Below are 19,447 nucleotides of genomic sequence, written 5' to 3'. Positions count from 1 at the left end.
GCGACCTGGGACTGACTTGCGAGAGATTGGAAAGGCAAGCGAGCGTCCAAAGTCGACCCTCGGGTGGAGACAGCGTTACTGCTAGCTGCTGCAGTGCTGCTACTAGGCCCCAATTATTGCTGCCAATTAATCCGCACCCTACAGGCTGGTGTCAACCTCCCTCATGCAGTTATGCTGTCCACTACTTTTTTCGAAAATTGCCTGCCCGCCCCTGGCCACCACCCGTCGTCAGAACTCTTTTTACCTTTTTTTTTTTTTTGCGCTCTGTTGCTCCGTCTTCCGCAGGAGATGCCACCCCCCTCCTGGTCCTCCTCCTTACCTACCCTGGTGTTGCTTTCCCCCTCCCACACTCCCACCCCCCGGACGCACTGGCCCGCCCAGCGCAAAAACAGAGTCGGATTTGCTAATTCTCGGCGGCCTTTATTAGCTGCAAGTCCCCATGCCCATGAGGCTTGCCGGGGGTTCCCGGACTGCCGTTGACGATGAACGAGCACACCAGGATGAGACAGGGGACCATGAGGTCTGAGCTCCAGCCTTTCACGAGCCCCAACCCCAGGGCGTGTGTGTTCCGTGGGAGCAAAATGAGCGTGGTGAAAGTGACGAACTGCCTGGGCCTTGCAGCCTTCGTCCTCCTGTTTGTGTGTGTGTGTGTGTGTGTGTGCCCTTCCTTGTGCAGAGAGTGTGGGAGCTTTGAAATTCTGTCACTGCTCCGCTTCTCTTCAAAATCCTGAATGCCCCTGATCCTGGATGCTGGGAGCCCGGGGTATTGCTGGGATACCAGGGTGCCGGGGCGCCCTGCGAGACACTCGAGCCCGCTGCCCACAACTTCAAGAAATCGGAAGAACAGGGGTGCTCAAGAAGCTCCAGCCTCCTCCCCAAGTCCAGGGCCGGGTAATTATAGGTTTCGAAGTGTAGAGGGCAAATACAATGCCGAAGCTTGCAAAATATCCAGATGCCGCTTTGCAGGATGCGTTGTCGTGAACAAATTGTGTTGTAGTGCGGTGAGCCATTGATGTCAGCGCTATCGCTTGCTATCCAGCAAGAAAGAAAAAAAAACTTGTCCAGCAGGGCGCTGTGGTGTTCAATGAGGGCTTGCCGCAAATGCCCGGCATGCAGCCTTGACAGCTGGCTCTTACACGATCACGGTGGGCAAGTAGCCGGTAGAGGTGTGTGATGTGGCTCCATGGGTGTGGCATCAGGATATGCTGGTACCTCCTTGGTCCGAGAGAGACTGCAACTCCAACGGGCCCCTGCACCTGGTGGTATTGACGCCGATGCCGAAACACCAGTCGAGAATCAGCCAGCGGCATGGCGAGATCAGGGACGAGTACTGGTGTTGACGTGAGCGGTGACATGTCATGACTACCGGTCAACCTTTCCGGAAAGGCCCTGTCTTTTTAGTTTTCAAGGCCCTGGCCGCCGAGGATACCTCACGAAACGCTTTTGTTTCTGCCCAGTCGGCATCAGAACAGCATAGCGGAAATGTTTTTTATGCCTGCCTGCCGTTCACGGAGCTCGCTGGGCTCGGGCATAGTCCCCCGCCTGCTGGTCGCTTGTTCCATGTCATGGGAAAGGGCACACTTGAATAGTTAATTTATATGTACCGAAAGAGCCGTCCGTGTTGCCCGAGAACGGACCTTATGTCTTTATCTGCCACATTATACCCGCCTTCCCAAGCAAATTAACTGTGAGGTTATGTCAACACACTTTTGAACCGGGAAGAAACTTGATCTGAGCATTGCTTAGCCAAATACCGTGGGTGCGTCCTGGACAACCCGGGATTGTACTGGCAGAATGGGTTTCCAGATCGGACTAGCGGGTCTGATCGACATCCGTCACAAGCTGCCGTCAGGGGAAGGTGTGTTGTGCGTCTTCTGGCCAGTGCTGGAGTTGGCATCTGTGCTTCTCCAACTACATGCTACCGGGAATGTGGAGTTTACGAGCCATTCTGTAAACAACCTCCAAACCGCACCTTCAATGCATAGGTTGAGGATTCCCGGCAGTTGCACGATAACGTATCAAGTCTCATTCAACCACGATGCTCAACCCTGCCGAGTCGGATCGTCAACGTTCTTCCGGTGGGCGTTGGGCTGACGCAACGAGCATATGTCAGATGAAATGTTCCTTATGCTCCTCAGTGGCACAGGTTGTACAAGTTCAAATTGGAGCTCGGCTCAACTGAAAAGTGGCGCTCTCGTGTTAGGTAGCCGGTACCTCATGGCGAAGTGTTCAATCTTGAGGAAACAACGACGTCCGCTTCATCAGCCACGGACAAGTGCAGAAGGGAGCATTGTCGATCTGTCCAAACGCCGTACCCCCGTTTGAAGACTGCTACCCTGGCGAGCCGAGACATGGGATAGCTCAGCGTAGCGTAGCAGGAAGCTCGATGACCTGGAGAATGTAGCAGTGCCAAGCCGGAGCTCGACGTGCCATGTGCCCTCTGGATGAAGCGAAGGTGTTAGCGTCTACACACGCAGGTTGATGACAAAAGTGTTGAGAAAATCTTCCAGCGGCGATTTGGAAAGCAGGTTCACGATGCTGAAGGATGGAAGGAGACGGCACTCTATTGGTCCTTTGCAAGGATTCCCGGACTCATCCATGCCGCAAAGTGTGCCAGCAGGAAGAGGGCTCATGCATTGGGGATGGCTGGCATGAACTAGACCCAACCCCGGGCTTGCTGTCGTGGTGGCTTTTTTCGGTTTCGTCGCCGGTTTGGTGGACTGTTGGTTGTGTTGCGTTAACGGTGCCAGTCTTTCGTTCCAGTGTCGTACTGCCAGCTGCGAGCCCTCTACGCTCTCGGTCCTGGTGTCTGATTGCCAGTGTTGGCTTGCAGATGAACCAATCCAAACCAGGTTTTATCCCCATCAGCCGTGCATGGTGTTCTCTGACAGCCACAGGTTTGGCTCGAACTAGCTGTGGGCAGTAGGCCGAGATTCAAGCCAATATCAAACAAACTGCTCGAGGGGACGTCAATTGCTTCAATGGCGATGCACCTGTGACTGGTGAGCACTCGGCCAAGTGGGTCGTGCCGGCGGCAGACGTCAGGACGCTCATCGATCCGATTCGTGCTCGCTGACACCATCATCATAGTGCCCTACGGGGTGTGCCAGTGTACAACGAAGGGCTCTTCGAATAGTGATTCTTCTGAAGGGCTGCGGGAGGCGGTCTCGACGGTGCAGCCAGGGGCACCAATTACATCTTCTCATGGTTACAAATTAGCGGGGAGCGTGCTCAAAATGTAACGTGGGTGAGCTGTCGATATTCGCCGTATCATCATCCATCGCCAGACAGCACACACCGCCGCACAATGGCACGGCAGAGATGCGGAAAGCTTGAGGCAGAAAAGCCGAGTTGCACGAGATGGAGCTGAAATGAGTGAGGATGGTCTATCGATCGTGTCTAGCCCGGCAAGAGAGGTTAGTGGTGGAAAAATGCCAGTTTGAGAGTGCCGATTAGAAAAAACGCACAAGCCAACCAACTGTTTCTGGGGTTCTTTCTCCCCTAACCCGTTAGTGGTCCATGCGCTGCCCGTAGCCCCGTGGGGTAAGGAGCACCGTCTCCACCTCATCGTCATCAGGGGACTTGCCTGCCCTTGCCCCTGGCATAAACATCGCTCCACATCTTCAACGAGTTATCAACTACCGGCCGGTCGTCTGTCCGCTCCGGCTTTCTGTGTTTGACGCTTCTCAAGAACAGGTCCGGAGAGGAAAACAAAGCACTAGAGGGCTCTTTGCCCGCTTACATTCTGCTAGTATTCACTTCACCATCTTCGTCAACGGCCGACCCAGTCCCATCTGCACACCATTTCTCGGGCTGGCCCTTGGCATCTGGACCATGCGCTGCAACCCAGGACCTCCCATGGATGCAACCAGCCCCTCCGCGCGCTTCACAAGGGCGGGAATTCTTGCGCTGGACGAGACAAGACCACCCGGGCAGCTCCCGCTTCACCCCATCTTGGCGGCCTTATATTCCATCCATTATCAAATCTTCAGTCCAGTTTAGCCCACCATCGCTTCAGCCCGTCCCAACTTCGTTTCGCTCTCCCCGCTCCAAGCTCGCAGGGAGCTTGCGAGGCCGGCCACCATCCACCATCCACCATGCTTTCTCTCATGTGCGGCGCGAAACATCATGCAGGACTTTCCCAGGTCGCTCCCGAGGCATCCTGCCGCTTCCCGTGTCGTCGCAGACCATCCTCAGTGTTTCTCGGTGTGTCGGCTGATCAAGAATTGCCAGTAGCTCGCCTCTGCTGTGCCCTTCGCTTTCTTCATTTTTCCAGCTCCTCTTGCGGGGAAGCAGATACAAGTCTGGAAGGAACCGACCATGATGCCCCCCTACCTAGACCAGCACCGCCATACGGAGTACAGAGAACCAACCGCAATCTAAATCCCCACAAAGTCAGTGCCGAACCGATATACAGCCCTCCAATCACCCACCTCCTGGGTATTATCATCATTCTTTGCGCTCCTTGCGGCCGGGGCTGTCCGCCGGCAAGTACTTGTTGACTTATGACTTGGCGTGGGGTCTCAACACCAAGCTTGCCTGTCACGATGGCACCTCCCCAGACACAACGGGCCTTCCCCGAAGTCGTGTTACGCCTTCGAGGAGGACGCCGGGATAGCAGAGATGGTGCGACTGTAAACATGCAAGCCTCTCCCATGCCATCCTCCACGACCATGGGCACACCCTTGCCACTGAACTTCCGGAGGAGTTTTTCCGATCTGCTACCAATAGGCTGCAACTACACCAAGTCTTAGACTGATGCTAATAGTAACAGAAAACTTTGTTTAGATTGCTTTCTTATGGAAACCAACCTAGTTGTCCAAGGCTCATCAACTTGAGAAAAGCACATGGCTGTCCGTAGCGCGTGTGACGGGCACAAGCACATGCAGTTATAATTATGTCTCTATAATAACAACTATACAAAGCCTTCTTATAGATAGAGCCCCCTTTCCCTGCCCCTTAATTGTGTGCTCTATTCATCCCCTCGGCGGACAAAACGGCGGTGACACCCTTTCCCCCTTTTTCCTTCCCTTTCACTGTGTGTTGTTGTCTCTTTGAACTCCAAGGACTGCAATACGGTCCCTATTCGTCACCGCCGCTGCAACATGCCGCCCGTTGTAGAACCGGTGGTGGGTTTTCCTGGGTACAACCGTTGCATATACCTATCCCTGACGGATACTTCCACTTCCGCCGATTAGCGGTGGTCCGGCACACGAACGATAGCTGAGGGCTTTTTTATCTAGCGGTGTATATGTCGAAGGACTTTTTTTCTTTTTTTTCCTTCAGGCATTTCCCTGGTGTCGTATCGTCACATGTTACCTAGCAGCACACGCGGAATCGTGGTTGCTTGTCGGAGCCAAGATCTAGATCATGGTGGAACTGAGATAGATCAAGTTCGGGGTGGTGATGAGAAAGAAGAGATAAGGAAGGGAGGGGGTAGGTATACACGGAAGATTCCGAGCGTCTACATGGGCTGGTCCCTGTTGTGGAATGGTTTTATCCCACGCTGTTGTACGAGGGGAGGAGGATTTTTGAATGATCTCATGTTTTTTCAAGGCATGGGACTTTTGTGATGAGAAGGGGGTGATGCTTTCTCCGATGCTCCTCACTATCCTGCAACGAAAGAGCAAGGGAAGTTCCGTTCAACGGCTGTAACTCACCACCGGTCGGGTACGCGTGACAGGGCAGATTCCCATCGGATTGAGCTAGACCCAAGTCGTCAGTGCCTGTAATACTACTCTCTTTGGAGACCACAGAAGTTCATTGGGAAACGGCACAAGTGTGGTCATGATGTTACCCTTGGTTGGAGTATTCATGCCTGTCGAGCACCAGTTAGAGGGGCTACCAAGTTTATGATGTTTATGCAGAGCGTGTGTGTGTGTGTGTGGGTGGGTGTGTGGGTGGGTTTTGACTGGAGTGCGGAGAGGTTGGGTGGGATTGAAGGGCGTGACTTGGAGGGCTCTTGCAGTAGAGCATATTTCAACGACGCGCTCTCGGTGCTTGAAGTCGGGGTTTGCTTGCTACTGTGATGACTGACTTGCGTGAGCTTGGGTGGCTGGTCAGGGGTAGTAGTAGGCCATGGGTGGCATCCTGTCTTTGGGGTAGACTTGGATGGAAAGTCAATTCCATCAGGAAGCCCCGAGACTGTTGACATTCAAGGTCAACTTGTCAATCAAACTGGTAGAGTCTCCCACACAACTTACTATTTCTCTTCTTTGAAGGGCGGTAACTGTGCCCATTACGGGGCTTATTCTGCTCTCAACAAACTTTCTACATTACTATCACCTGTGTCTTCACGCCAGAGTAATCCCTCTTGACACGGTACTGCAAGTCCGAAAGAAACTCTTCATCGTAATAATTCTTGGGAAATTCTCTGCCAAACCCATGTACCTGGTCAAGTAAACTCCAGCTCAGAAATGACACTAGGTTAGGTAACAGGCAGTCTAGTCGAATTCATACATTGATAGACATTCCTAGCCTGTGCGAACAGTCGACACGGCGATGTATGAGCATGTTGTCTCCTTAGGTAAATCTCAACGCCCAGTCAGTGCAGCCTAGCATCATCACAAAATCAAGTTGAAGTCAACAAACATTCCAATACGCACAGTCAAAGCCATCCAACTATACCCGAGAGAGATACTCCATCACCCCGTCAAGCTCACAATAGACACCAAAACCCATCTCCTTCACGTCCCAAACCCCAAACCAATATCCCCCCCTTCAAGTCCGAGAGCCAAGAACTCTCCCAACTCATTAACAGAAGTATCATGCCTCAGCCCGGCTTCCCCCAGAAGAACAATCGAACACGACAGAAATCTTCCCATCTTTGCTACCACCCACCACCCCCGGACCCCAAAAAGCTATCGAAACCTTGTCCCATGGGTCAGCTTTCTTTGGTTTCGGCAGGTGCCTAACTAAGCCAATGTACCTATATATGCTGCACCCTTGGAGCGGAAAAGCCCCCAAGTCTGGTACAGAGGTAAGTAGAGACGGCACACGGCACAGACGGCACAGGTCACGGACGGAAGAATTCTGGACCCAATGTGCTTACTCGAAGGTGGTTGGATACTAACAGCCAGAGTTTGGATCTGGGGGTCGTTGAACGTGCCGTTTTACGTGGGGGTGCATACATACATACATACATACACGTAGGTTGTTGATCTCGGTTGTTGATATCCGCCCCCCTTTCCACCAAAGCCCCATACCTACCTACACCTACCTGCCCTCGTAAAAAAACACAAGTGGGATATACACCTCCCTGATAACTTGCAAAAAGAAGAGTGGATATCCCCCTTTCTAAGCAGGCAGGTCAAAATACCCCCAACAACCACAACGAACCCGAGCAAGGAATGCTAAAGTATTTCTGTTCTCTTTAATTCTCTGCTGTGATGAATAAACCAGCGGTTCGCATACCAACCCCCCAACCCAATCTCCACCCCCTCCACCCGCCGCCCCATCTTCCTCATCCCATAAGGCAGAATCCGCTATCAATATTCATGCCATACAAAACCCATTTCATAAATCTATCGCCATATCCCCCCTCCCCGAAAAAGAACTAGTGAATCATCACCCCACTCCTACTCCTCCCGTCCCTCCTATACCCCGGAACCGACGGCCTCATCATCCGATCGTCACCAGGATGCATATCCATCATGATATTGTCATACGACTGCATGATCTTGAACCCCTCCGAATCCTTGAACACAGATGTGTACAAATCCCCCACCGCGCTCGCCAGAGTCTCAATCGCCTGAATGCGATCAGCGTCGCCCTTGGACTCAATCTCAAACGTGCCAGCGTGCTCATCAATCCGGCCCTGTACCCTGCCGTCAACAATAAGGTAGCTGACAATATCCTGGACCTCCTCTTCTCCAATCTGCAGCTGCTTGGCGATCCAGCTCAACCGCATGCGAGTGTACGGGGCAATAAGCTTAAGAACGCCCTTGGTCCGCATGTTACGCGTAACCTCGTCGATGTTCTCAGCAATAAAAGGGTCCGCAAGCAGATCCGTGTTCTTCTGGAGCACGTCCTCGTACTTGTAAATGTCATCCCGTTGATATGCATCCACCAGGTCCGTCATGGCGGCGATGCGAGGGTCGTTCTTGTACGGCTTGGTCTCCTGACTGTCAAAGGGGTTGATGTCCGACTTCATGAGCATGGTTGTCAACAGCAAGTATTTGAGCACCTGGATCCGCCTAAGATCGCCGGCCTCATCGTAGTTGCGGAAAGCTTCGAAAAAGTCGCTCTGGGCCTCTTTCCAGTTCTCCTCGCTCATGTGCATTTTGCCGCCGCACTCGCGGATGATGCCCTGAATCTTGGGATGAGGCACTGCCGACTTGACTTTCAGCGCCTTGTTGTAGAGAATCTTGAGCTGGTTGTTGTTGCGCATCGCCGAGTACATCTGAATCTCCAGGGCGTAGATCTCGAGAGAATATGTGCCTTTGCTGGGGTCGTCAGTTCCGTCCTCCTTCTGGCAAGCCTTGTGAAGCTCCTTGATCTTCCGGGTCATGGCGTGGTAGTCCTTTCGATCGAGCAGTAGCCTGGCGAGCTTGATGTTGGTCTTGAGCCATAGACGCTCGTTGTTGGTGTTCTGGAAGCATTTGAGGGTTTCGGAGTAGAATTGCTCGATGAACTTGACCGCTGCCGGGTTGTCGGCTCCTTTCTCGACATAGTTGAGCATGTTGTCGATCGATTTCTCTGAGTAGTTTCTGGTGACTGACGATTTGACATATGTGAGGAGCTCCTTGTAGTGATCGAGAGCCTAGATGGAAGCCGGTCAGCATGTGGCGACCCATCTGTTCCGGATATTCACGATGCACTCACCTGTTGATACCGGCCGAGCTTAAACTCCAGCTTGATGGCTTGCTTGAGGCCTTTGAAACCCCATTCTCCCTTCTCTGGTTCTAGCGATGGAATACTGAGAAACTCCGTGATGGCCTCTTCGGGATCGCTCGTCTTGGTCTGTTTCGCATTGTAGTATTTGTTCTCAATGTCGACATCACCGCTGTCCTCCTCCTCCTCGTCTTCGTAGTCGAAGTCGTAGTCCTCATCAGAGGCTTGCATGAAATCGTCGTCAGACATGATGATGACTGAGTTGTTTACCAATCGATTTGGTACCTATTTGGTGTGGCGATGATGTGGGGTCGCGAGTTTGGGAGCTCCGAAAATCGAGAGTTGTTGTTTCCAGGACAGCTCCCCGCTGGAGGTTGTTCCAGGCAGTTGTGGTAAGGCTGAAGCTGATTGGAATGGTGGGGATCTGGTTGCCAAGTGTGGGGGTAGTGCTGTGGGCCGCGCAAGGGTACGAGCCGGTTCCCGCTATTTGCATATTATCTTATGGTAAACAATGTCGAGACATGCGCAAAACATGTATTGATAGATGCTTGGGGCTACTCTTCCGAGTCGGAAAGCAACAGGTCCCCTTACTTTCTCTCACTACCCAAATAGTAGCTCAGAATCCAAGTGCCTTTTCTTTGGTTATTTTCGCCTTAAGCAAGAGATCCAATGTAGGCAGGAAAATGGATACTACAACAAAGCAAAGGTCTGAAATGATAGGCAGCAGACCTCTTGAGCATATTTAAAGATCTTCAAAAGTTTGCTCGCTATTCCAAGACACCTCTCTGCTATCTTAAGTGGTCGATTGATCATTCTTTCAAATTGCTAACACAGTTGAGAAAGTTTGAAATGTTGGCCTCGAAACGCGCAAGTGACATGTAATTCACTAGGCAAGCGTCGGGGTTAGGGTCCAGTATTCATGCGGCACTTGGGCCCGAAAGCTAAGATCCCTGCCTCCATGCTAGCCCCACAATTAATTGCGGTCGCAAAACACACCTCACTTTCGCCTCTTCTCTGCTCACTGCGTTTTGTTTCCACCAACAACATTTCCATCACCCACTTCAACGCAGCGTGAGAGCATCAACAATACCGACAAGATGGGTTCCGGAGACCTTAACATGAAAAAGAGCTGGCATCCCCAGCGGTCAGCCAATCTCGCAGCCACTCAAAAAGCCGAAGCCGAAGCAATTGCCGAACGCAAGAAGCTCCAACAGCGACTCCAGGAGATTGAAGAGGAGCGAAAAAAGGAGGAGATTCAAAAGGCGCTCGAGGCGGCAGGCGGCAAGCGCAAAATTGATCGCGTCGAATGGATGTACGCTGGGCCGACTGGGCAGGCTGGAGATGCCGCGGAAAACGAGGCCTACCTGCTGGGGAAGCGCCGCATCGACAAACTCCTTCAGGATAACGAGGTGAAGAAGCTCTCGAAGCAGTCTGCGATCGAGGATGTTGCTGCGGCCCCAGCTATCGCTAACCCTCGAGATGTCGCCGCAAAGATTAGGGAGGACCCACTGCTGGCGATTAAGAGACAGGAACAAGAGGCATATGAAAAGATGATGAACGACCCAGTAAAGAGGAGGCAAATTTTCGCGTCGATGGGTATCGAAGACCCCCAGTCATCCAAGAGCAAGGAAGAGAGGAGGCACAAGCATCGCTCCCACCATCACCGATCACACCGTCACCGTGACGAAGACAGACATGGCGAGAGGCGTTCCCGACGGCACAGGTCAGAATCCAGGGACAGATCCAGGAGTCCTCGACGACGCGAGTCTCGCGATGATGATCGACGAAGACGCAGAAGAGACTCGCCCGAGCGCCGCGGTAAAGACAGAAGAGACAGCCGCGACAGAAGAGACAGCCGTGATAGGAGAGACAGTCGCGACAGGCGGGATAGCCGTGATGGAAGGGATAGCCGCGATAGGAGAGACAACTATGAAAGACGAGACAACTGCGGCAGACGAGAGAATGACGAGAGACGGGACAGGCCTCGCCGGGATTTTGAAGATCGCAGTGGCAACCTGGACCGCAGCGCGCAGGAGGAGGAGCGTGCGCGTAAGCTTGCCGCCATGCAAGAGGCGGCTACCGACCTGGACAAAACCCGCCAAGAGAGGCTTGCTGCCATCGAGGCTCGAGAGCGGGCAGAAAAGGAGGCAGAGGACTTGGCTCGTCAGCGCAACAAGAGATACGGTGGTGATGCTGGGTTTGCCAACAAACTTCACAGCAGAGCGGCCGAGATGAAGATTGCAGACCGGGCGGAGCGACGGTAACAGGTTTTAGGTCTCATGGGACAAGGATGTAAGGTTATGGAGTGGTATTCGGCATAAGGAAGCATGTTTATGGTTTTGAAATACATTTGATACCCGGAGAACAGGTCAGTTCTCGCAAATATGGTAGTTGGGTAGGAGGAAGGAGAAGTTGTAAGGATATATCCTCGTCGGCCGCAGAAGTCTGTTCATTTAAAATACAAGGTTCATCGTTGGTGGAAGCCCGCGTCAAGAATGATACCCTGGTTTAGTATCGAGAACAACTATACCGCCAAGGTCAGGACTGATTTTGCACAAGGTGAACTGATCATAGGGCGGGAAACTTTTGGTTGAAACTTCCAGGTGGATTATCTGTCGAACTGAATGCCGTCTGCATGTGAAGAGGAGAGGGGTGCCGAGAGCTGAGCAAGTTATAGGCAATCGATATCTGTCTTTATTGATGCAAGTTCACTGCCTGGCCGGGATCTAGACGGGAAGGTGGTGGGGTGGCGGGAGGGTGTCATCGAGCTGTTAGTTCTAAGGGAATACTTGTCATGGAAGGTGAGTGGTGAGAGTAAGCAGTTAGCACGATACATTCTAGCCGACTGAAGGGATTTCGAAGGGTTACCCAATCGGACAAGCACAGGATACTAACACAACGTATGTCAGGTAGTTATGCTTTAAAGACAATTTCTGGATCTTAAGATATCGCATTCTGATGCTCAGGAGAGCCCTACCACCAAAATCCGCCCCCCCGACATATATAAATTCGCCGGCAGGCCCTAGTGAGCGCTAACACTGAACCGAGTCGCGCCCCACAGCCACAGCGCTACCCCCCATTTCCCAAATCCGTACCGTGCCCTTCATGGTCTGGAACTGGCAAGCTGGAAGGCCGCTAGTACTTGGCTATGAACCTCGAATATCCACTGTGGGCAGGGGCGGGTCGTCACTGGTGCCCTGCCAATCTCGCTGACTTCATCTCCGGCTTCAATTTCACCCCCCGGATCTATCTTGGAGCCTCCCACGTTCCCAAGTCCCTTCCGCTCATTTTCTGATTCTGACCTCCAAACCGGCGTCACGCATTCTGTACCGAGTAACACACATTCGCTCACCGCCGCCGCCCAAACCACCGCCGTCTTCTGCACGCGCCTGCTCGAGTACTTTGTTCAATTGACACACACTTGACCCGCCCGCCGTCCGTCACCTGCCTGCCTGCCTGCGACTTCTGGTGTCCCAAACCTTCGTCCACTGCTTTTTTACTTTTCAAACTACTATTTTATCTCGCCCCGACAGTTCGGATCAATCCACAGTCCGACGTCCATCGCAAAGAAACCGAATCCAATAGAGATAGTACCACTCGCGCGCGCAACGAACAACGCACCTTGCTTTTGCTACTGCCACTGTCTTTGCCATAGCCCACGCGCTGCCGTCCCAACTCACCACCAGGTCCATCCGCACACCGAAGCAAGTATCCCATTTCCTGTCTCGCCCACACTCGCACAATGCCTTGCGGTCTCGGGGGTTCCAAGACGGTGCAGCGCAAGCTCGTCTTGCTGTAAGTTGCCCCGATTGGTCTTGTGGAGCTTCTCGGAGCTTTCACCTATGATGTCTGTGCAGTTCATCTAACCTTGGTCCCGAAACAGCGGCGACGGTGCTTGCGGAAAGACATCGTTGCTCAATGTCTTCACCAGAGGGTATGTTGTTGTCTGCGCAATGTTGCCGCCCCTATCTTGACGAGCAATATACTCAACTTTGACCCACAGCTACTTCCCAACGGTCTACGAGCCGACGGTTTTCGAAAACTACGTCCATGGTGCGTTTTTGGAGGAACATCCAATGAGGAGAGTCAAAGGCTCTGGGACTTGCGCTAACTGGGAGGTTGATAGATATTTTTGTTGACAATGTTCACATTGAGCTCTCACTGTGGGACACAGCCGGCCAAGAAGAATTTGACAGACTACGAAGTCTTTCCTACGGTATATCCCACAGCCACACGTGGTACGTCATTAGTTGACGGTGTACTGACAATAAACCCAGATGACACCGATTTGATCATGCTTTGCTATTCGGTCGATAGCAAAGATTCGCTTGAAAACGTCGAGAGCAAATGGGTGGGCGAGATCGCCGATAATTGCCCAGGGGTGAAGCTTGTGCTGGTCGCGCTAAAGTGCGATCTTCGCGAAGGGAACGAGGAAGAGGATGGTGCCAACGAGGATGGCAACCCACGAGAAAAGAAGCCTATGATCAACTACGACCAAGGACTCGAGGTTGCGCGCCGAATCCACGCCCTCCGGTATCTCGAGTGTTCGGCCATGCGCAATAGGGGAGTCAACGAGGCCTTCACCGAAGCTGCGCGGGTTGCCTTGTCTGTGAAGAAGGAACGAGACGAGTCCAAGTGCACCGTCATGTAACGCACTCTCTCGGCCAGTCAACCACCCACGAGAATCGGCCGGGCACACGAATGCCCATGCTTCATATCACGACCATATCATCACAGCAACACCGGGCGTTGGTCCTTTTATGGTGTTCTCAACAGATCAATTTTGTTTTTCGGTATCATTCTTCCGCGGATGTTTTTTGGGTTAAAGAATCCAGACGACTCCGGCGCTTCACGAGGCAGTTTCATTGTATTGTACATATATATATTTTATTTTTCCATCGGGTCCGCAAAACGACGAGAGGGGTATGTGATCACGTACCGCTCAACACCAGTCTGGGGTTCTCAAACATCCAGATAGGACGCAGAAGAATTTGGGGGCGAGTCATTTGGAGGTGGAAAAGGCACATGTCGGGGTGGTTTTGGGAGATCAAGAGGTTGCCGTTTCGCGAGGGGCTTGAGATATCGCTTCCGTAAAATGTTTTTAATCTGTCAAATTGTTCTGAGGCGTGTTTTTTGTTGCTCATTGTGTCCTGCGAATCGAGAAGAGGCTGCTGCCATAAAGGAGTAGATCGTTATCGAGTTTGTAGCTATACACATGACCATATCAGATACACCCTGTGCGAATGGTCTTTCCAGTTCGACGATGCAATTGTTTGGCTTTTCAGCACTGATAACGCACAGCGATGATCTTGAGCTCATCATTGGTTCTCAACTCTGGGAACAAGAGTGAGAGATGGAGCAGGCTGAGGCAACATCTCCGACACCTCTCTCCTTTTCCCCGCGGAGGTGAGTGGAAGTCGGCCCCTAATCGGAGCAAGCGAACGCGGGGTGGCGATAAGGCGATAAGATGGGGGGTACCCCCTGAAATTCGGAACTCGTGAAATGGCGTCAGCGGCCGCTAACCGTGCTAAGAGGCAGCTTCTCCGCCAAAACAGAAAGAATTTATTCGTGTAAGTCGAGAAGCGAGGCCTGTGACTGGCTGGTTTGACTCTGAGGCTTCGAGTGCTTCATGGGCTTACATAAAGAGTTTGAGCATCCCACGCATGATGGTAAGAGTCACCAGCGGAGATTCAAAAGATATTTGTAGAGTTGCAGCCGGGGACAGCTTGACATTGGACAGGGAGGTGTAATTCTCGGAGGCTTGAACGGTTCCTGAGGCGGGTACTGGGAATGCTTAAAAAGATATCTCTCGACCCGGCTTTGTTCTTGACCACACCACTGTTTTTCTTTTTTTCTTCTCTTTTGAGTCAAACAAGCTCCAACTTTTGCTCCTGAGTTGAAGACTATACTTGAGTCTCTTATCATTACACAATACATTCTATATCGTGGTCATCTCAGTTGGCAGCCTCACCAGCAGCAGAACTCATCATCCCCGCTGGTGTCGGATCATCAACACCTTCGCAAACTTCACAATGGCCGCCAACCCACCATTACCCTCACCAACACCAATCTCCCTCCTCACAGCCCAACACTCAACAGGCCACACCCACCTCATCATCGGCTCCAACCCCCTCGCCGCCTCCCGAGCAACCCAATCTCTTTCTGCTGGCGCGAAGCCAATCCTCATCTCCCCCACCCCCCCAGAAGAACTTCACTACAGCCTCACTCAATACATCACCTCGGGCCAGCTAACCCACCTCTCCCGTCCCTTTGAGTCAACCGACCTCTTCACCCTCGGCCGCGAAGAAGTCGACAACGTAGTCGACGCAGTCTTCATCACCCTCTCCCCAAAGGACTCCTCAGTCCCTCAAATCTCAACCCTCTGCAAAAAGAACCGCATCCCCGTCAACGTCGTCGACTGCCCTTCCCTATGCAGTTTTTCTCTTCTCTCCACCCACCTCGACGGTCCTCTGCAAATAGGGGTCACCACCAACGGCCGGGGCTGCAAGCTCGCTTCTAGGATAAGACGAGAAATCGCCGCCAGCTTGCCCCAAGGTCTCGGGAGCGCGGTCGCCAGGTTGGGCGATGTCAGGAGGAGGATCATCGCCGAGGATAAATCCTCCTCTTCTTCTGGGTTGGACTCGGAAGGTCTAGACGACAGCGTCGACCAAACCTCTGATTTCAACAAGCTCGTCCTCGAGGGCAAAGAGAGCGAAGAGGAGCAGAAGACTAGGAGGATGAGGTGGCTGAGCCAAGTGTGCGAGTATTGGCCTCTGAGACGGCTGGCGGCGATAAGTGAGGAGGAGATACTGGAGGGGGTTCTCAACTCGTACCACCAGTCACAGCAACAAAAACCATCACTGACTGGTGGTGATGGGCCAAGAGATAAAATCGGGAGGGTCATCCTCGCGGGAAGCGGGCCGGGGCATCCCGATTTGTTGACGAGGGCGACGTACAAGGCGATTCAATCCGCTGATTTGATCCTGGCCGATAAGCTTGTTCCTGCCGGGGTGTTAGATCTGATTCCCCGTCGGACACCGGTTAGCATCGCGAAGAAGTTTCCCGGGAATGCGGACAGGGCACAAGAGGAGTTTCTCGAGCAGGCTTTGGTTGGGGTGAAGGAGGGGAAGACAGTCCTCAGACTGAAACAAGGGGATCCGTTTATTTATGGACGGGGAGGGGAGGAGGTGCAGTATTTCAGGCAGCACGGGCTCGGTGACAGGGTGGTGGTTCTACCTGGGATAACGAGCAGCTTGTCGGCGCCGCTGTTCGCGGGTGTGCCGCCTACGCAGAGGGACGTGGCGGATCAGGTGCTGGTCTGCACCGGTACGGGCAAGAAGGGGAAGGCGCCGGTGCCGCCCGAGTTTGTGGAGAGCAGGACGGTGGTGTTCTTGATGGCGCTGCATAGGATCACTGGGCTGGTTGCTGAGCTGACGGAGTATCTTCCTGAGGAGCAGGAGGCTGCGGAGGTGAAGGGGAGGAGGAAGTTGTGGCCGGTTGATACGCCGTGTGCTGTGATTGAGAGGGCGAGTTGTCCTGATCAGAGGGTTATCAGGACCACGCTGAAGAGGGTGGCGGAGGCGATTGAGCAGGAGGGGAGCAGGCCGCCTGGGTTGTTGGTTGTGGGGAGGGCGTGTGAGGTCTTGTATACACCTGAGAAGGGGAGGTCGTGGCTGGTGGAGGATGGGTTCAAGGGGCTTGATTTGGAATTTGGGAATGATTTTGCGGCTGGTGCGCTCGGTGTTGCTGGGTTGGCATAAACAGGGGCCTGAAGAGAGATGCTTTTGGCTATACCGTAGATATTTGAAGCCACAACTGGCGATACCAAACACACACCAACACATTATTTAACAGCATGAACACCACAAAAATGTAAAACACCATGAACATATTCATTCTGCCGCCATGAGTAGCAAAAATAACCCACAAAAGTAAATAACAACTCCTCCGGGAAGGCTCGAACTTCCAACCTCCTGATTAACAGTCAGACGCGCTAGCCAATTGCGCCACAGAGGATGTTGATGTTGTGATAGGTGGAGTATGGCCTCAAGATAGCGGCAACCTGGCTGAATTTGTGTTACACTCTCTGGACTTCTGTCTTGTTCACCTTCGACGATGCATCAGAGTCCTGTCCACCATTCACTTACACCAGGGCTGAGTCTGAATATCTGAACCGCGGATCGCGCAAAAACCGCGAGTCTTTCTTCCATGTCTCAAGTGACTTCTCAGATCCGCGCCCTCGTCTGTTCTGCTACTGTATGTCTCGCACCTAATCCAGCGTCCAGCTCAAAATCACGCCACGTACTACTTCCAAGCCTCATGATAAGACCGATGATGGGATGACAGTTGGAAGCACAAGAAGTGAGGTCTCCGGCATCTTGTGGTTTGCAGGCTTCGACAGGCAGCACAGAAGCTTTCAGAATATTCCTTCAAGGAATACGCATCTCGGCGCGGTGCATTCGGAACGCGGTTCCCAATAGGTTTGCAAAAAGATGAGCTGGATTGGATGACGTTGCCTAAGAATTCCTTTTACAAAATCGTGGGGTCCTTTGATCGACGCCAGCGGGTGCGGGGCTTTATCTGTGGGATATGATTGGTTGGAAACAAAAGTCAAGGGGTGTGCCGCTAAGAAAGTCGATGGAGCGCATGCGTCATTGCATGCAACAGAAGTCCCCACATCAGCTTCGTCCTTTCATCCCATATCACGAGCAATATGTGAAAGCTCTCACCAATGCTTTGGCTTATTTGCTGGCAAAGATGATTGACGCGCAGAGCTTGGGCTGATATTAGTCATGGCCGTGAATGCTCACCTGATATCAACTGGCTCTTCTGGCTGTGACGGGAGCAAAAAGAAGCATGATCCCCACTCCCCGCCCCGTTACTCCCATCGTCACTACCAATTGCTTGCTATATCCCACCGGTCTTTCTCCCGGTTGCTCTCATTTTCTCTGTTCACTTACATACCTAACCAATTATCTAACTCACTCATATACATACCTAGAGACCTCCTCTGCTCACACTGTTTGCTGTATCCTTATGCTTTAATCTCTAATCCTGCTCTCACACCTGAGTCGCACACGAGCTTCCTACCTAGTAGCTTCACATTCCTCACACCGTCCCTTGCTGCAACCACTTAACACGAAAACCCTCCCCCTCAAGGTACGCGACTCTCATTTTCTACCTAAAATCCCCACACATATACAACGTTGCGCGCCCATCCATCCGATCACGTATCCGATCCGATCCGATCCCGTGTGGTGCCCATCTCATATCCACCACCAAAAAGGTTGTGACGCAACGGGTTTCCTGACTCGGGGGGGCCTTCTCTTTGTCACTTGTCCCAGTAGTGGTACGCTATCCCTCAAGCCGTCAAGTACAACGTCGACGTTTTGAACCCTTCTTTTCTTTCCACTCCTTTGGGTCATTCATTCAAGTCGCGACATATTTCTTCTTTCTTTCACCATTCTGACCCATCAACTCACAGTCCTATCACAACCACCAACCAACACTGGTCACGCCATTAACCATTCAAAATGGCAGCAGGCCGTAAGTCTCCCTTCCCACCATCGCCCCAACAATCATCACTAATTATCCCCTCCCAGGCCTCCTCTCCCTCCTAGCCACCCTCTTCCTCTCCATCTCCCTCCTTCTTCTTTGGTTCACCCTCCTTTCGGGCATAACCTCCACCTCCCCCCTCCGCCAAACCTACTTCCTCCGCGCTGACACATCCGGCATAACCGGCGCCCGGGGCATATCTCAGTGGACATATTTCCGCATCTGCGGTATAGACAACACCGACTGCGGCCCTGCCCGTCCCGGGTTACCGTTGGGTGACGCCTGGGCTACCGATGCGGACAATGTGCCCCGGGAACTGATTGGGAGTTATGGAGGCGGCACGACGAGCTACCAGTATTGGTACCTGTGGCGATTTGGCTGGGTTTTCTATCTCATCGCCTTGTTCTTTATGACTTGCGCGTTTTTGGGGAGCTGGCTGGCTTGTCTGGGACGGTTGGGGGCTGGGTTGATTGCGACGATTAGCAGTGTGGGGTTGTTGTTTCTGAGTGTGGCTGTGGCGCTGATGACGTGAGTTTTCATTCTTTTGATGATGTTGTATGCGCATGAGAGGAAAAGCTAACGGATATTATCTATAGGGCTACTTTTGTCAAGACACGTAACGCGTTTATTGCTGATGGGAGGAATGCTGATTTGGGGGCGTACGGGTTTGGGTTCAGCTGGGGAAGCTGGGCCGCCATGTTTATTGCTACGGTTCTGTACTGCGTTGCTAGAAGGGGGCACGCGAGTGACGGGGTGGGGAGGACGAACAAGAGGTGGTCGGGCAGCACCTTTGGCCGTAGGAAGAGCTCGTGGACGGCCGGGTCGAGGAGGAGTTGGGATGGGAGGAGAATTAAAGATGAGTATGCTTAAGTCTTTCTTTTTTTCTTTTCAGTCATCGTCGATTTGGGGGATTGAAGAGCGATGAGAAGATGTACCATTTTGAGAAGGGAGGGGTGTGGCGGGATATGAAAATGAACGATCAAGTTTGCTATTGGCGAGGAAAGCGATCAGGCGGTTCTTTGGATAGGTGAGAATTCTGTATGATAAGTGTCGATAGTCT

General features: G+C 52.6%; 6 protein-coding genes and 1 non-coding gene across 7 annotated transcripts; 4 read left to right on the top strand and 3 right to left on the bottom strand.

Moving 5' to 3' along the window:
- Positions 1-3,215: 3,215 nt before the first annotated feature.
- Positions 3,216-3,591, bottom strand: QC761_0017190 (uncharacterized protein; the record flags this gene model as incomplete). The annotated part of the gene is made up of 2 exons (XM_062872031.1): positions 3,468-3,591; positions 3,216-3,366 (listed from the first exon to the last, which is right to left on the bottom strand). Exons 1-2 carry the CDS (start codon positions 3,572-3,574, stop codon positions 3,216-3,218), a joined length of 258 nt encoding a protein of 85 aa, XP_062738009.1. The 5' UTR covers positions 3,575-3,591.
- A 3,878-nt stretch (positions 3,592-7,469) lies between these two features.
- On the bottom strand, positions 7,470-9,378 carry CSN2 (COP9/signalosome complex subunit Csn2). The gene is made up of 2 exons (XM_062874814.1): positions 8,824-9,378; positions 7,470-8,761 (listed from the first exon to the last, which is right to left on the bottom strand). The coding sequence occupies exons 1-2, from the start codon at positions 9,079-9,081 to the stop codon at positions 7,556-7,558; spliced, it is 1,464 nt and encodes a 487-aa protein (XP_062738008.1). The 5' UTR covers positions 9,082-9,378; the 3' UTR covers positions 7,470-7,555.
- A 551-nt stretch (positions 9,379-9,929) lies between these two features.
- On the top strand, positions 9,930-11,096 carry CWC25 (RNA-splicing factor; the record flags this gene model as incomplete). The annotated part of the gene is made up of 1 exon (XM_062874813.1): positions 9,930-11,096. One exon carries the CDS (start codon positions 9,930-9,932, stop codon positions 11,094-11,096), a length of 1,167 nt encoding a protein of 388 aa, XP_062738007.1.
- A 629-nt stretch (positions 11,097-11,725) lies between these two features.
- Positions 11,726-14,054, top strand: RHO3 (Rho GTPase). Its single transcript, XM_062874812.1, has 5 exons — positions 11,726-12,627; positions 12,716-12,766; positions 12,836-12,885; positions 12,959-13,048; positions 13,110-14,054. The coding sequence occupies exons 1-5, from the start codon at positions 12,575-12,577 to the stop codon at positions 13,481-13,483; spliced, it is 618 nt and encodes a 205-aa protein (XP_062738006.1). The 5' UTR covers positions 11,726-12,574; the 3' UTR covers positions 13,484-14,054.
- An 810-nt stretch (positions 14,055-14,864) lies between these two features.
- MET1 (uroporphyrin-III C-methyltransferase) lies at positions 14,865-16,592 on the top strand (the record flags this gene model as incomplete). The annotated part of the gene is made up of 1 exon (XM_062874811.1): positions 14,865-16,592. The coding sequence occupies one exon, from the start codon at positions 14,865-14,867 to the stop codon at positions 16,590-16,592; it is 1,728 nt and encodes a 575-aa protein (XP_062738005.1).
- Positions 16,593-16,774: 182 nt separating this feature from the next.
- On the bottom strand, positions 16,775-16,848 carry QC761_0017140. Its single transcript has one exon. It is a non-coding gene; the product is annotated as a tRNA-Asn (tRNA).
- Positions 16,849-16,990: 142 nt separating this feature from the next.
- On the top strand, positions 16,991-19,335 carry SUR7 (Eisosomes component). The gene is made up of 4 exons (XM_062874810.1): positions 16,991-17,193; positions 17,243-18,378; positions 18,435-18,915; positions 18,984-19,335. The coding sequence occupies exons 2-4, from the start codon at positions 18,366-18,368 to the stop codon at positions 19,255-19,257; spliced, it is 768 nt and encodes a 255-aa protein (XP_062738004.1). The 5' UTR covers positions 16,991-17,193; positions 17,243-18,365; the 3' UTR covers positions 19,258-19,335.
- Positions 19,336-19,447: the final 112 nt, after the last annotated feature.

This window comes from Podospora bellae-mahoneyi (genome assembly GCF_035222275.1).
Source record: "Podospora bellae-mahoneyi strain CBS 112042 chromosome 1 map unlocalized CBS112042p_1, whole genome shotgun sequence".
Taxonomy (NCBI): domain Eukaryota; kingdom Fungi; phylum Ascomycota; class Sordariomycetes; order Sordariales; family Podosporaceae; genus Podospora; species Podospora bellae-mahoneyi.
This window is presented reverse-complemented; position numbering and strand designations above follow the sequence as displayed.

Bases quoted from the DNA above. Each gene is read 5' to 3' on its own strand.
- CSN2 (XM_062874814.1), bottom strand. From the start codon at position 9,081: ATGTCTGACGACGATTTCATGCAAGCCTCTGATGAGGACTACGACTTC. The intron at 8,762-8,823 runs GTGAGTGCATCG...GCTTCCATCTAG, and splicing joins AGCTCGGCCGGTATCAACAG to GCTCTCGATCACTACAAGGA.
- RHO3 (XM_062874812.1), top strand. From the start codon at position 12,575: ATGCCTTGCGGTCTCGGGGGTTCCAAGACGGTGCAGCGCAAGCTCGTC. The intron at 12,767-12,835 runs GTATGTTGTTGT...TTTGACCCACAG, and splicing joins CTCAATGTCTTCACCAGAGG to CTACTTCCCAACGGTCTACG. The intron at 13,049-13,109 runs GTATATCCCACA...CAATAAACCCAG, and splicing joins ACTACGAAGTCTTTCCTACG to ATGACACCGATTTGATCATG.
- SUR7 (XM_062874810.1), top strand. The intron at 18,916-18,983 runs GTGAGTTTTCAT...TATTATCTATAG, and splicing joins GTGGCTGTGGCGCTGATGAC to GGCTACTTTTGTCAAGACAC.